This window comes from Lolium rigidum, chromosome 3 (genome assembly GCF_022539505.1).
Source record: "Lolium rigidum isolate FL_2022 chromosome 3, APGP_CSIRO_Lrig_0.1, whole genome shotgun sequence".
Classification (NCBI taxonomy): domain Eukaryota; kingdom Viridiplantae; phylum Streptophyta; class Magnoliopsida; order Poales; family Poaceae; genus Lolium; species Lolium rigidum.
The window spans coordinates 34,733,957-34,749,155 of NC_061510.1; the positions used below are offsets into that span (position 1 = coordinate 34,733,957).

A 15,199-nucleotide genomic window follows, 5' to 3' on the forward strand; every position below is an offset into this window, starting at 1 on the left:
AGCAAAATCTTTTTGGATTTTCTCATAGCAAACCAACGATAGCAAATAAAGCAAAATAAGAACAAGAAACCAAAATAAACAAATGGTGAAGAGAAACAATAGAAATATTTTTGGTCTTTTTGTGTTTTAGGAAAGAAACAAAGCAAAAACAAGAGAATGAAAACTAAAAGAGTCACATAGACACAAAGTGGCAGAAATTCGTCAAACTTGACAGCAGTACAGTAATCATTTTTTACGAAAATCTTCCGCTGTTCAACTCGAAAGTGCTCAACTAATGAAAGTTAGATAATAACCTGGGGAACATGCACAAAAATTGGCTTATCAAAATAACGTTCCGGCTATTTTTAGGAATTTTTTTAGTATCAGCCCAGAATCTGTTTTTAGACAGCACTTCCCCAAATATCATCTTCCTCATATTAGAGGCAACCATAAGAAGTGAAACAAGTATATACACATATCCGGCAATTGTAATATGCAATGAATGAGTGATGCCGGCATACCTTCCCCCAAGCTTAGGCTTTTGGCCTAAGTGGAGATCAACCCCAGCGAGGGTCAGGGTTCCACGCCGGTGGATCATACATGGCGTGGTCATAGTAAGGTCCCTGTGCAGAAGAGTAGGAGGAAGGCTCTACATGCCCGAAATGCTGATGTGAAGAACTCGCTGCATCGGATGACAAGTCGAGGGGTTCCTCGGCCTCCTCCACGCTGTCCCTTGCATGATGGCTGCCCCCCTGTATGTATGCATCAAGTTCCTCTTCCGTGACCGACCAATTTTCCCTGGAAGCAAGGTTAAACAAAGCAGGTGCAGGCAATCCAACTAGCCTTTCATTTTTAGTTGTTCTCCACTTTTTCTTGAAAAAGGTTATCTCATAGGACAGGTTACTCAAATTAGACCAATTAGAAACAAAGTTATGTGTTATCATGGAAACAATATCGACTTTCTCTATAGAGAGCTGAACATCAAGAGGGTAAAGTTCTACACCATGCATGGCTAACAAACGAGAGGCAATGAGACCTCCACAAATTCCTCCTCTATCACGGTTAGTAGCAAGCCTAAAAGCTATCAAAGCACCCAAATTATAAGTTCTATCACGTTGCAATGCAGCAGCTAAGAAAACCAAATCATGAATGGATAGCTTATTTGCATTCTTTCTAGCAAGAACGCACTTGGTGATAAAGTAAGCAAAATAGCGAATAGCTGGGAGTTGAATACTCCGAATTTTACCACTTTCCTCTGAGAAGCTTCTCCCTTGACAGATCATCTTGTATAGACTCAAGAGTTCCTGCGGCAGCCCCCTAATCTTCTCACAAGATCCCCATTGTGGCACTTTAATAGCTGCACAAAAATCATCAAAGGGCAAGTTGATAGTTTTATTGTAGATTTTATATCGCACCATGGGGTTAGGTTGGGACCAATGGAATTCAAAATCCTGTACTACTGACATGGTTAGTTTTGCATATTGGTAAGGTTCACCAACAACAAAACCTTCCAACCCTGCATTAGAAATCAGATTTTGAACATCATGAAAGATTCCTGCACTCCTCATGAAATCGATGCATGGGTAGTAGGAGGGGTATACAAGCTTCTTGATATCATCAGAAAACAAGCTACTCAAATTAGAAAGCTCATTCATGTGTTCTACAGCACTTTCTTTTTCAGTACCACAAAAAGGTGTTTTCTCAACAATAGATATATGAGATAAATCAAGAGAAAAATCATAATCTTATCCTTAATGTTTATAGGAGATGTGGCAAATTTAGGATCGGGAGACGAGCTTTATATCTAACAAAGATGTTGTGCAAGAAGTTTTTTAATGTTACTTGCACCAGTAGTAGCATTACATTTATCAATAAAATCATCATCAAGTTCCACATAATCTTCATCAAGATCATCACTAGAGTATTCAACGGACTCGAGTGAATTAACAGTGTAGCAAGTATTTTCATTAGGAATTTCAGTATTTTCAATTTGTCTAGACCTAGCAATTGTAGCATCTAGAAAATAACCTAATGAACCATCATTATCAAGCACAGCAGAAGCATCATCAAAATTATAAGAGGAATTTTCAGATTCAGCGTAAGTACCAAAGCATTTGAAGCTTGTGGCGGTGAAACAAGTTTACTTATCACAGATGGTGAATCAAGAGCAGCAGAGGTACTCAGAGTTGTACCTTTTCTTGTAGTGGATGGTAATATGGCAACTTTAGCATCGCGAGGTTTACCCATGATGGACGATTTGCAGCGAACAATATCAATTCAGGTGAACTTGCAAATAAAGCTATGCTCCCGGCAACGGCGCCGTGAAAATAATCTTGATGACCCACAAGTATAGGGGATCGCAACGAGTCTTCGAGGGAAGTAAAACCCAATTTATTGATTCGACACAAGGGGAGCCAAAGAATATTTGTAAGCCTTAACAGCGGAGTTGTCAATTCAGACTGCACTGGAAACGAGACTTGCTCGCAAGAGTTTATCAAGTAGCAACAGTTTTACAGCAGTAGCAGTAGTGCAATATAAGCAGCAGTGTAACAAAGACAGCAGTAGTGATTATAGTAAACAACAGGATTAAAATACTGTAGGCACATGGATGGATGAACGGGCGTTGCATGGATAAGAAAACTCATGTAACAATCAAGGCAGGGCATTTGCAGATAATAATAAAACGATATCCAAGTACTAAATAACCATAGGCATGTGTTCCGTATATAGTCGTACGTGCTCGCAATGAGAAACTTGCACAACATCTTTTGTCCTACTAGCCGGTGGCAGCCGGGCCTCTAGGGAATCTACTGGTAATTAAGGTACTCATTTTAATAGAGTGCCGGAGCAAAGCATTAACACTCTTTGAACACATGTGATCCTCATATCACAGCCTTCCCCTCCGCTTGTCCCAATTTCTGTCACTTTGGGGCCTCGGGTTCCGGACAGCAACATATGTATACAACTTGTAGGTAAGATCATAAAACAATGAATATCATCATGAAACAATAACATGTTCAGATCTGAAATCATGGCACTCGGGCCCTAGTGACAAGCATTAAGCATAACAAGTTGCAACAATATCGTAAAACTACCAACTACGGATACTAGGCACTATGCCCTAACAATCTTATGACTATTACATGATCAATCTCATCCAATCCCTACCATCCCCTTCAGCCTACAGTGGGGGAATTACTCACACATGGATAGGGGAAGCATGGATGGTCGATGGAGAGGCGTTGGTGGTGATGATGGCGATGATCTCCTCCAATTCCCCGTCCCGGCAGGGTGCCAGAACGGAGTCTTTGGTCCCGAGACGGAGTTTCGCGATGGCGGCGGAGTTCTGGATGTCTTCTGGCAGATTGGTCGAACCTTGTACGTTTTTAGGTCGAAACCCTTAAGTAGTACAGAGGGGAGCGTCGGAGGCTGGCCGAGGCGCCGCCACCATAGGCCGGCGCGGCCCAGGGGCCCACCGCGCTGCCTTGTGGGGTGGGCGCCTCGTGGCCCCCCTCCGCCTCGTCTTCTGGCTCCGTCAATCTTCTGTGAAAATAGGCCCATTGCAATTATTTCCGGGGATTTTCCTGAAAGTTGAGTTTCTGCACAAAAATAAGACACCGGGGCAATTCTGCTGAAAACAGCGTTAGTCCGTGTTAGTTGTATCCAAAATACAAAAATTAGAGGCAAAACAATAGCAAAAGTGTTCGGGAAAGTAGATACGTTTTGGACGTATCACAGGCGTCCTCCAGTCTAACCCTGAAAATTTAGATATACTCAGGTATACCCTCGAGTCTTATACTAGCATTTTTTGTGTGCTCAGTTTTCCCCTTGAGTGCTAATACTGGCTAGTGCAATATACTCAGTTTTACCCTCAAGTGGCTAGTCAACAGAGAGTCAACAAATGGGATTAACTAGTTAAATGAGTCATTTAATGTGCAAAAAATTCCGAAAAAGAGTGGCACTTACTCATGGAGTCTTTACCACAAATTTCCACTTCTCAAATCATAGATCAGTCATAGATAAATCAAGTTTTACCACAAATTGCCACTTCTCAAATCACCTAGTAGCTATGAAGGTGCATGGTTTTCCACAATAAGCCCTTCCCAAAACAGCTTTCCCCAAAACATACTTTGTCTAAATGAGGCCACAATTCTCACGCTCATGTATATTTGTATTGCAAATAGTTTGAGGTAGGCCAAGATGTGTTTCATTATACAAAACACGCATTTTCCATTTTTTAAATCTCATATTTGAATCCCTTAGTCTGTTTATTACTCAGGTGCCCTTGGTTTCTTGATACTACTCAGTTTTGCCCTCTCCCTCCACAAATTCTCGCAGACGTGCAACATTGCCCTGATTGGTCTAGCCCGTGTCACGCGGATCGTGCCCGCCGACCGTTGATCGTATGATCTAACGAGCAGGATAATCCCTCTCTCTCTGTCGGCGGTTAGCTTCCACTCTCTAAGTATGCTAAAGAGCGGTTTTCTGTATTATTTTTCACGCGCTAAAAATTATAAACTCTTTTAGGCATTACTTTTTACACAAAAAATGATAAACCATCACCGATTTGTTGTAGCCATTACTTTTCACGCAAAAAAATGATAAATCATCACCGATTTGTTATAGCCATTAATTTTCACGCAGAAAATGATAAACCATCACCGATTTGTTGTATCCATTACTTTTCATGCAAAAAATGATAAACCATCACCAATTTCTTGTAGCCATTAATTTTCACGCAAAAAATGATAAACCATCACCGATTTGTTGTATCCATTACTTTTCACGCAAAAAATGATAAACCATCAACGATTTCTTGTAGCCATTACTATTCACGGTAAAAATGATAAACGAAACAATCTATCTATATCTGTATTTGAAGTTTGGGAGGGTTCACCATCTACTTATGTTAACTTTCGAGGTTTTGACCTGAAAATCTACCTATCTTTGTATAGAAGATCTACCTATCTTTGTATAGAAGATCGTCTGTATAATTTTTGAGGTCATTTAGAGAAGGTAGAAAAAATCCCTTTTGAGAAGGTCGAAAAAACATGATGCCATACCTATAACAACAAGGAATATTTAAAATGGAAAGTTTCACAAAATTTGAAATTTAGGGCGAAAATGATGCCATACATGATGCTGTTTTTCGAGGTTTTGACCTGAAAATCAATTGGGTATTATAAAGGAAATAAAAAGTTCGAAAAATGTAAAAACGAAACAATCTATCTATGTATGTATAGAAGATCAGCTGTATGAAATTTGAGGTCATTTAGAGAAGGTAGAAAAAACACCTTGTTAGAAAAGCTGGTTTCAGTGAGACGAAACGGCATGCGCTTAAGCAAAGTGATTTTTTCGAACATCTCCAAATGACCCCAAATTTGCCATACATGATTCCATACGTGTAACAACAAGGAACCCTATCTAAAAAGTGTCAAAAAAGTTTGCCCAACCGTATAGCTCTATCAAAAAGAACCTCACCATGGCGCTAGTATAATTTTTAGTTACAAATTTTCGTTACCTAAACTTCAACACGAAACTTGTTTCAAATTCATTTTGGCGTACAAGAAACAAATCCCACCTTGATTCGAGCACCACAGCCTCCAAACGATGTCGATGCCGATATCGGCATGGTCAGAACGGCTATGCTCGCCGCCACCGCTAGGTCACCGTCGGGATGCACCCTCAATCCCGTCCCCTCATTCGATCACCGGCACACCGCAGATACCGCCGAGGCCAATGTCGAAGTACATGCCGATGCCAATGCCGAACATGCATGCACGCCGCCGTGGGCACGGCCACGCCGCCCGCTATGCTAGACGCCACGGACCACCGCGAGGTCTTTCCCTTCGCCACCACACTCTTCTAGCACCCATCTATACACGCCAGAAAGGAGAGACACTAGTTTTCTCTACATTGCTCGCGTTCGTGACCGACACGGTCAGTCAAAGTTTTGAGGTAGTCGTCGACGTCGTCAACCATTTCTTCTCTTCTTTGCATGGTTAAACGCGTCTAGTTCATATCTATCTAATGCGTCTGGTCTCGCCTCATGCAGTTCTTTGTGGACGTCGATCTCATCTCAGCACCCCGCAGGCCACCTCCGCCGTGCCATCGTTGTAGAGCTCCGTTTAAAAATCTAATCCTACCCGTGTATTGCCCCTTGTATCATCGTCATGGCCCCACTTGTCATTCGATATACCGAAGCCCCACTCGTGCGCGTTTTGGTCAGGGATACATCGATGCTTACGGTCAAACAAAGATGGATCGTCTGACGTGTCTTTGCAGGCTCTATGTGGCCCCACTAGTCAGAAGATAATGGTCAACCGTCGGGCAACCGGCCGTTACAAGCACTCGTGATGGTTTCAGACAAGGTCTTGGGGAAAACTGAGGAAAAACTAAGGAGCTGGGGAAAACTGAGCACAACTAAGGATCCGAGGGCACGAAAATAGAAAACCCTTTGTTTTAAATAGAGAATAATTTTTGAAGTGTTATTCCTATTTTTCTTTATTTTTAGAGTTTTCCTATGGCTTTTAAATTATTTCTAAATTCTTCCAAAAAAAATCCTTGATCAAAAGACCGAAATACCCCTCCAGGCCCACTGGTCAGTCCAACCTGCGGGTTAGACTGGACCAGGTTGGCTCGGCTCGGCCCAATCGGCCCCATTCCTCTCTCTCTTCCCCGAGTAACCCTAACCCTAAATCCCATCCCCGCTCATACGATTCCCCAATCGCCTCCACCATCGCCGGCCTACTCCGGGTGACTCCAGCAGTCTTAGGCCTTGTCGTGGGTCGCGTTCGAAGCGATGCATGATGCCGCAGCCTTCTGTCCGCGTCGATCTAGAAGACGGGGCCTCCTCTCCTCGCCTCCGACCCCTACTGCGCCTAGGGTTTGTGGTGGTCATGGCGATTCTCATCGAGCTGGCATCTCTGGACGCACTGTTGGCGCTCGACGACTTGCTGGTGGCGATGGTGCTTGGTATGGCACCGGCCTAGTCGCGGTTTGGCACCACCGTGGCTGGCCTGTTCCACCGTGTCGCCATGGACATCTCTAGGTGCTTCTGCTAGATACTCTTCTACTCCTCCTCTCTCCTCCCTCCTTCCTCTAGTGACTCAGGCTACTGGCTTGTTCCTCTACTGGCCACTAGCCCTGCTGCGTTGTTCCTATGGTTTCGGCTTACTGCTGCTGCTCGTAATGCTCTGCTAGCCAATTAACTTGCTATAGCTAGCTCGATTATTCCCTAACCCCTCAGTAAGTGTTCATCTGGACACTACTGCTAGCATTATCTGGCTAGTGCAAGTGCTGATGGTTGCTGGTGTTGTTGTTGTAGCATGCCAAGCTCTCAGCACAATCTAGCGATCCATTTTAATTACCTTGTGCTAGTGTAACTACTATCTGATGCATGTGAGCTTGCTGGATACAACCTACCTATGGGTTCTTGCTTGCAGTAACTGCTATTGGTGGTTGTTTGCTCTGCTAGGTAGACTAGCTGTTGCTGTGTAATGCTAGTGTGTGATGTACATGTTACCAGTGATCTAACTGGCATCAAATGCTAGTGGCTTGCTTATTGGCATGTTACTTATGCACTCAATTGACCGTCCTATGCTACTTCTTATTGTTATGTCTCTGTATAGCTGCACACCATGTACTGGTGGGCTGCTCATGCCTATATAAGTATGATGGATGTGAATTGTGGTGCCTCAAATACTTGTGTGGTATTTCTGTATGGGTGTTGTTGCTCAGTTGATGCTTACTCTGGTTACCCTGGAAGATTTCCTGTACTAGTTACTTGTAAGTGGATGAACTGTTTATGCAGTGATGATTCCTTAAATTTATGTTGATGATGGATGGATGGATGGATCACTGGCGGAGCGTCACGGAGGCCATACTGGGCTCCCGCCCAGTCTTCTCAAAACGCATTTTTTTACTACTGCCTATGGTCGAGCCTGTGCGTCCATCCGGCCGGCCGACGAATCAAGTCGTCTTCCAGGTACTCTCCTAGGTACTGGTATACGTCTGTGTTCCTGTCTCGCTCATCAGCTCCACTTATCACGTCCCCCCCCCCCCCCCCCCCCCAAATCCCATTTAATAGATCTTGCTTCTTCCCTCTAATCCCCGTTACAGCTCCAGTTTCAGATCGTAGTGGACTGGTGCTGCTAAGTGGTGGCCATAGCCCTTGGTGTTGTCCGCCGCCGTGGACATTGCTAGTGGAGCATCAATTCGAGCAAGGTATACAAGAAATCAGGTCATGGAGTGTTTAATCCCCTTGCAATATAGTTGATCTAGAAAATCGTCTTACATTGTTTATTCCCTGATTGCACATGCCGACTGTGATATTTGAAGTTTTTATTTTGTCTACACATACACATTAATTTAGATGCTTTGCTTTTATTGGAACGGGCCTTCTATTTTTTGTGTAAATCCATTGGGAGTCTGAGTAGCTCCACGCATGTTCATGTCTTAAGATAAAGCCATGAAGAAATATTACAAAATAAAAAGAGATGATGCAGTTGCAAATGTCGAATGTGCTTCTGCTCCTGAATCTGAACATGAACCATTGACAATTATCTGTTGATTCGTGTTACTTTTTATTTGCAAGAATGGTTTTTTAGGCAATTTGGCCCTCCCTTTATTTTGATTCACGCTCCGCCACTGGGATGGATGGAGGGATGCCAACTTCTGCTGGGAGCCCCATTCATATCAATCAGCACAAGTAAAGGATCACATAGGGATCTGGATTAAAAAGAAGTAGATCAATGATAATAATGGTGGAACCAACCATGAGACTGACCCCGATCCTAGTAAAAAAGAAACAACGTTATGATACAGGAAAATATTATAGTAGGCTTTAGTTGGTACACATGGAAAATAAAAGCTAGGCTTAAATATGGAATTACCATCCACCAAAACATTCGCTGAAGGTTACTCGGCGCCGCAAAATACTGTAGATGAAATCCATGCGTCTAGCAATCAAAACGGAGGGACGTGAGTTGCCTCCCACGGATGATAGCATGGGCGTTCATGATTCTGATCTCATCTCTCTTCGTCACAGCCATGGGCTCCAGAATGCGCTGATGCTTCTGCAATCTGCTGTTACTGCTAGCTGCAGTGCGTGCGGCCTACTAGCATGTCAACGGCGACTCGCTGAGGACACCCAGTGCAAGAGAGGGGGTTGTTCTGGTCGATAGCACTGCCGGCATGTGAAACGTGAGGCCATGTGAGCTGATAACTGGGAGGGGATTTATATACCAAGAAAGTAGGGGAGAGGAGGGGGCTAACAATTTGTTCCAAATTGATGCATCGGAAATGCGAGCGGTCCTCTGATTTACTGAACGTATGAGTTTTAAGTCTTTGCGCTGTTGAGGGGTTTGCTTGGTGTTCCGGACTTCGTAACAGTGGTATGAAAGTGGGGGCGGCAACACATGTGAAGTCCGGAATCTTACCTTTCAGGGTGAAAAACCCAAGGTCTGGCCTTAACTGGTTCTGCCTGACAATGCTCTTGTTGAAGACATTGTTTTGAGAGCGGAGACCATCTTCAGGGTGAAAACCTAAGATCTTTGATCGGACGACGACAGCGTTGGTGCACTGTTCCCTTCTTGGAGGCGTTGCTTTTGAAGAGTCTGAATTTCAGGTGTTGTCTCGGTGGTGGATATATTACTGTTGCTAGGGCTGGGATACTGTAGCGGGACTTTTATTTCTTAGTTTTCTTTTTCTTTTTTTTGGCTGTGTGCATCCGTAATGTTATTAGAACATTGCGTTGTTGCAGAGGCTGGGTGTAATTGGTATCTTCTGATATTAATATATTCCCTTTATCGAAAAAAATGAGATGGTGACGTGGTGCACTGAATAAATGCAAGGCGAATTGCTTGGAAGCTGGAGCAAACGAAACGATTCATTTGGAAGTTGAACACAACGGAACTGCACACACTAAACGTACTGTAATGGACAGACCTGAAACCGCATGAGAACAGGACTGGGCCAGCGCGACGACGGGTAACTATGACCGTATTTTTGGAATCCAACGGATGGGAATAATTGAGATGATGTGACTTCACCACCTTTTAGCTTGCAAACATTTAATGCTTCTTAGTGGGAGTGAACTTTATAGATATTATAGATGTCCAAATGAACACATTCCCAAATAAGAAGCCAAGTACTCCTTCCAAACCTTAGAAATCACGTTGTTACACTTTAATACAAAACAAACCTCTGACATATCACTCAGTAATTATCCATGGTTTCAAAAAGTAATTTGAACTCAAAATTATTGAAATTTGAAAAGTATTTCTATTAAGATACCATTTGTAGTACTAGCTATATTTAAAATACAAAAGCAGAAATACACATCAAAATTTTCTTAAGAGCTAACCATGTCCTAGGTAATATCTTAGAATTTCAGGGGAGTCACAAATTTGAAATCATTCAAATTTAATTTAGAAATAAAAAGAGAAAAAGAGAAAAGAAAAATAAAAGAGAAGAGAAGAGAGGGAAAGAGGTGGACCAAGCTAGCCCCACAAGCTAGCCCAAGAACCAAATCACACCAACAAGCCAACCCAGTTTGATACCTCTTTGTAGCGATGTGGTTGTCGTCTTTGGCAAACCCTATATACCGATAAGGTCGGTGTGTGCCGTGCACAACACACCCTACGCGTAGTACGGGCCAGCATAGTTAGGTGCAGCCTTCCTTCTTTTCATTTTTTCTTTTCTTTTTATGTTTATTTTTCCCTATTTTTGTTTTTTGTTTTTTGTTTTTCTTTTCTTTTATTCTTTTTCTATTTATTTTTGTTTCATTTTATTTTTTAGATTCGAAAAGTATCAAAAAATTAAATTGTTCAAATTTAAAAAAATCAAAACTAAAAAAATGATCAGTTTACTAAAAATATACAACTTTTCAATTTGTTCAAATTAAAAAAATGTTCATTTAAAAATTTGTTCAAATCAAAAAATGTTCATTTTAAAATTTGTTTAAATTTTACCAAATTTTAAAAATTCAATTTTTTGAAAACTTATTTTTTTGAGATTTTTCAGATTTTCAATACATTCGTATTAAAAACTATTTTTCAAATATATTTTCAAAAATTAATTTAAGAAAAATCAGGAAAAATATGAAACAAGTAAAATGGGCCAGCCCAAGATCACCGTCTGGGAGTGCGACAGTTCCAAGCCGCCCACCAGGACACCAGGTCAAGGCATAGGACCTCCCGTCATCTTTGGGAGGTGTTATACACGAACCTATGCGACGCTCACGTGGTCACGCCACGCCGCACACCCCCACATGGGTATTTTGGGTTTACTTTTGTTGGTTGTTTTTCTTTACTTTTGTTAGCTGTTTTTTTTATTTTATTTTACATTTTCCAAACCTAAGTATTATTAAACCTTATTTTCTTAAACCCAAATGCTTCTAAAAATGTGATTTTAAAAAAATATGTTTTTTAAAATTTAAATAGAATATTTTGAATTTAAATGTTTTTAAAATTTGAACATTTGTCGAACTTGAACATTTATCGAGGCTAAAAAAATGAAGGAATTTTCATGAAGAGGCTTGAACTTATTCACGGGCTCTCATTTTCTCATGAAGGTTCTCTCCCTCCTTAGCTCAGCCCCTATTTAGAGTTGTGTCAGCTAGCCTGGCTTGCTCTGTTGCCCTCTTTGGCGGCGATGTTGGACGACATATTGTGAAGGGAGTGCAGCGCGGGGATCCCCTATAGATAGTGGACATAGGTTAGTTCTAGGGTTAGTTGCTAAGGCTAGTTTCGACTTTATGCCGGTGTCTCGGGAGGCCTTGATCTGGCCCATGCGACTTAGGAACCGACATGCGGCGGCATGGGTAGCTCCAGGGCAACGAGAGGGCAGCGAGGGGAGGACGGAAGGCGCCATGGATATCAAATCATAACCGGCTACGTTGAGGGAGCGAGAAAGCGCCGGCTGAAACCTCCCTTCTGCCAAGCTGGTGTCCACTTTGTCATAAACATAAAATGGTGGCTCGTACTGGGTATATTCAAGGTTTGGCCGTCGTTTTAAGGTTTCCCGCGGAAAATTGCCATACGGGCCATTTGTTTTGTCTGAAATGGTCCGTTTCTCGGCCAAAATGGTAAAATAATTGGTATTTTACGGTAACGGATTTGCAGGATTGCCTACTGGAGAGTGACCTGTCGCTCATTCATGTGGATTTACCCTAGAATTTTCAATGCAAGACTCTGCTACTTCCAAAAGAAAGAGAACAAGAGATAGAGGAGCAAACGAACTGTCGGCATCTCGTCGTCTGATGACACAAAGTCGTGTTAAAGTAATGTTGGTGTTTCGGATATTACCTTTCTCCCAGCAAGAATATATATATAACCTCAATTGCATCGACCCTCCTTGTCTTCTGACGTTCTCTAGTTGCTTGACGCGGTGAAGTCTATGACTTAATGCCGAAGGACACGTATAGAAGTACTACCAGTTCTAGGAAATTCAGCAAGTAGCATTATTTGGGCATCTGAGTCGGAGTCAAGCACGACGCGGCCTCCACGACGTTAATAAACATTGATATTACTTGCTTCCACAGGAAGCATCAGGCTCATTTTATGTCACTGCTACCCTGCTAACTTGTTCATATCAATTTCCCTCAAAAGAGAAAGAAACATCTTGTTCGTATCAATATTCATCAAGAAGCTTGCAGCCATGGAAGGCCCTGACCAGGTAAAGGAATTCTTCCTTTCTCCGTTTCAATCTGCTACTGGTAGAAGATAGATATCGGTAAACTCGATTCAGTTAGACCTTGCCAGATAGACTTTTCAAGCTTGCAGCGATGGAAGGCCCTGGCCAGGTAAAAGGAGTGGAGTACTTGTTTGGTGCCAAATTCTGAAAATCGCCTCTCTTGTGTGTGTATGTATTTGTTCATCATGCATTCGACATTTCGCTCCTGAACTGAAGAAGCATACTGATTTGTTTGTGCTTAGACAAATCCTTGCGCAATCTGCCTCGGCAGCATGCGCGCCGGCGGTGGGCAGGCCACCTTCACGGCGGAGTGCTCCCACACCTTCCACTTCAGCTGCATCTCCACCAGCGTCGCGCACGGAAACCTCGTCTGCCCGCTCTGCAACGCGCAGTGGCGTGACTTGCCGTTCGTGCGGCCGACATCGGTGCCACAACCGCCGCCCGGGCATATCCTGCAGCATCGGCAACCGCCGCCCGCGCATATCATGCAGCATCGGCAACCGCCGCCCGCGCATATCCTGCAGCGTCGGCAACTGCCCAACCCGACGTCGGATCCGGTCGTCGTCTTCGATGACGACGAGCAGGTGGAGCCGGCCTCTGGGCCGACGGGGAGCCGGCAGACTTCTCCAGCCGGTGCAGCATCCAACGGAGCGGTGGTCGTCAATACGCGCACCGAGTGCTCGGCCGTCGCCAGGGACTCGTCCAACGACAACTTCGCCGTGCTCGTGCATGTGAGGGCTCCCGGGATGATCGAAACCGATGCGGCGCCGCGCGCGCCGCTGGACCTTGTGACGGTGCTCGACGTGAGCGGCAGCATGAGCGGGCAGAAGCTGTCGCTGCTGAAGCAGGCCATGCGGTTCGTCGTCGACAACCTAGGCCCCAACGATCGCCTATCCGTCGTGTCCTTCTCCTCCGACGCGCGCCGCGTGACCAGGCTCGCGCGCATGACGGACGCCGGGAAGGCTTCTTGCATCAGCGCCGTGGAGTCCCTGGCGGCGCGCGGTGGCACCAACATCGCCGAGGGTCTCCGGACGGCCGCCAAGGTGCTCGACGAGCGCCGGCACAGGAACCCTGTTTCCAGCGTTGTGCTCCTCTCCGACGGCCAGGACACCTACACATCGGTGACACGACGGGGCGGCGGGGCCAACTACGAGGCGCTCGTCCCGCCATCCTTTCTGCGTACCGACGGCGAGTGGTCGGCGCCGATCCACACTTTCGGGTTCGGCAACGACCACGACGCGGCGGCGATGCACGTGATCGCCGAGTCGACAGGCGGCACGTTCTCGTTCATCGAGAATGAGGCGGTAATCCAGGACGCGTTCGCGCAGTGCATCGGCGGGCTGCTCTCCGTCGTGGTCCAGGAGGCGCGCATCGCCGTCACGTGCGTGCATCCGGAGGTCCGTGTCATTTCGGTCAGGTCAGGCCGCTATGAGAGCCGCGTTGACGAAGACAGCCGCACCGCCTCTGTCCGGGTCAGGGAGCTGTACGCGGACGAGGAGAGGCGTTTCCTGTTGTTCCTGGCCGTGCCAAGAGCCGAAGCGGCGGACGGCAACAACACTATGTGTCTGGTGAGAGTGGCCTGCAGCTACAGAGACGCGGCGACGGGCGCGGACATCAACGTGACGGCGGAGGACGCGGTGGTGGCGAGGCCGGAGGAAGCGGGCGACGCGGAGCGGTCGCCGGAGGTGGAGCGGGAGCGCGTGCGGGTGGAGGCGGCGGAGGACATCGCTGCGGCGAGGGCGGCGGCGGAGCGGGGCGCGCACGAGGAGGCAGTAGCGATACTCGAGAACCGGCAGCGCGTGGTGGCGCAGTCGGGGGACGGCGACGCGGTGATCGTGGCGCTGGGCGCCGAGCTGCTGGAGATGCGTGAGCGTGTGTCGAGCCGGCAGAGCTACTTGCGCTCCGGGCGGGCGTACATGCTCGCCGGGATGAGCGCGCACGCGCAGCAGCGCGCCAACTCGAGGCAGATGATGCAGGAGCCGGTTAATCAATCTGGAAACTCGGACGGTCTTCCCAGAATGGTGTCATTTCGCGCCGTCGGCTCGTCGGCGGTGCAGGACGAGGCGACGTTGTCGTACTCGACGCCGGCAATGCGCGCCATGCTTCTGCGCTCCAGGAATGCGTCGGCCATGCAGGAGCCGGTTAATCAATCCGAGAAGCAGCCCACGGTTGGAGACGACGCGCAGAGCTCTGAACCGGAAGCCAATAAGACGTAACCACAAGGCAGCACCCATGTTACTGTACGAGTTATCATTTCGAAAATGGACATCTGTTTTCATTTTACTGCAAGTAATTTGGAGTTTGTTTCTCTTGTATGGATGGCCTCAATCCTCAATAATTAAGGGTGTGTTTGGTGGCATGTGTCAATTGGAATTCACTTTCCCACGTGAAATATCTGATCTTATATGAATTGCCTGAGATTTTGTGATCTATTTGGTAGCTTGTGTGTTGAGAGGAGCTGAACTGATATTCTGTTTGCTATCATGTATGGGCTGAGATTGGCCCAAAAATAAGAAACTACGGA

The 15,199-nt window shown here is 45.5% G+C and overlaps 1 protein-coding gene across 1 annotated transcript; it reads left to right on the plus strand.

Moving 5' to 3' along the window:
- Positions 1–12,613: 12,613 nt before the first annotated feature.
- LOC124694637 (E3 ubiquitin-protein ligase WAV3-like) lies at positions 12,614–14,891 on the plus strand. Its single transcript, XM_047227604.1, has 2 exons — positions 12,614–12,657; positions 12,918–14,891. The coding sequence occupies exons 1-2, from the start codon at positions 12,640–12,642 to the stop codon at positions 14,889–14,891; spliced, it is 1,992 nt and encodes a 663-aa protein (XP_047083560.1). The 5' UTR covers positions 12,614–12,639.
- Positions 14,892–15,199: the final 308 nt, after the last annotated feature.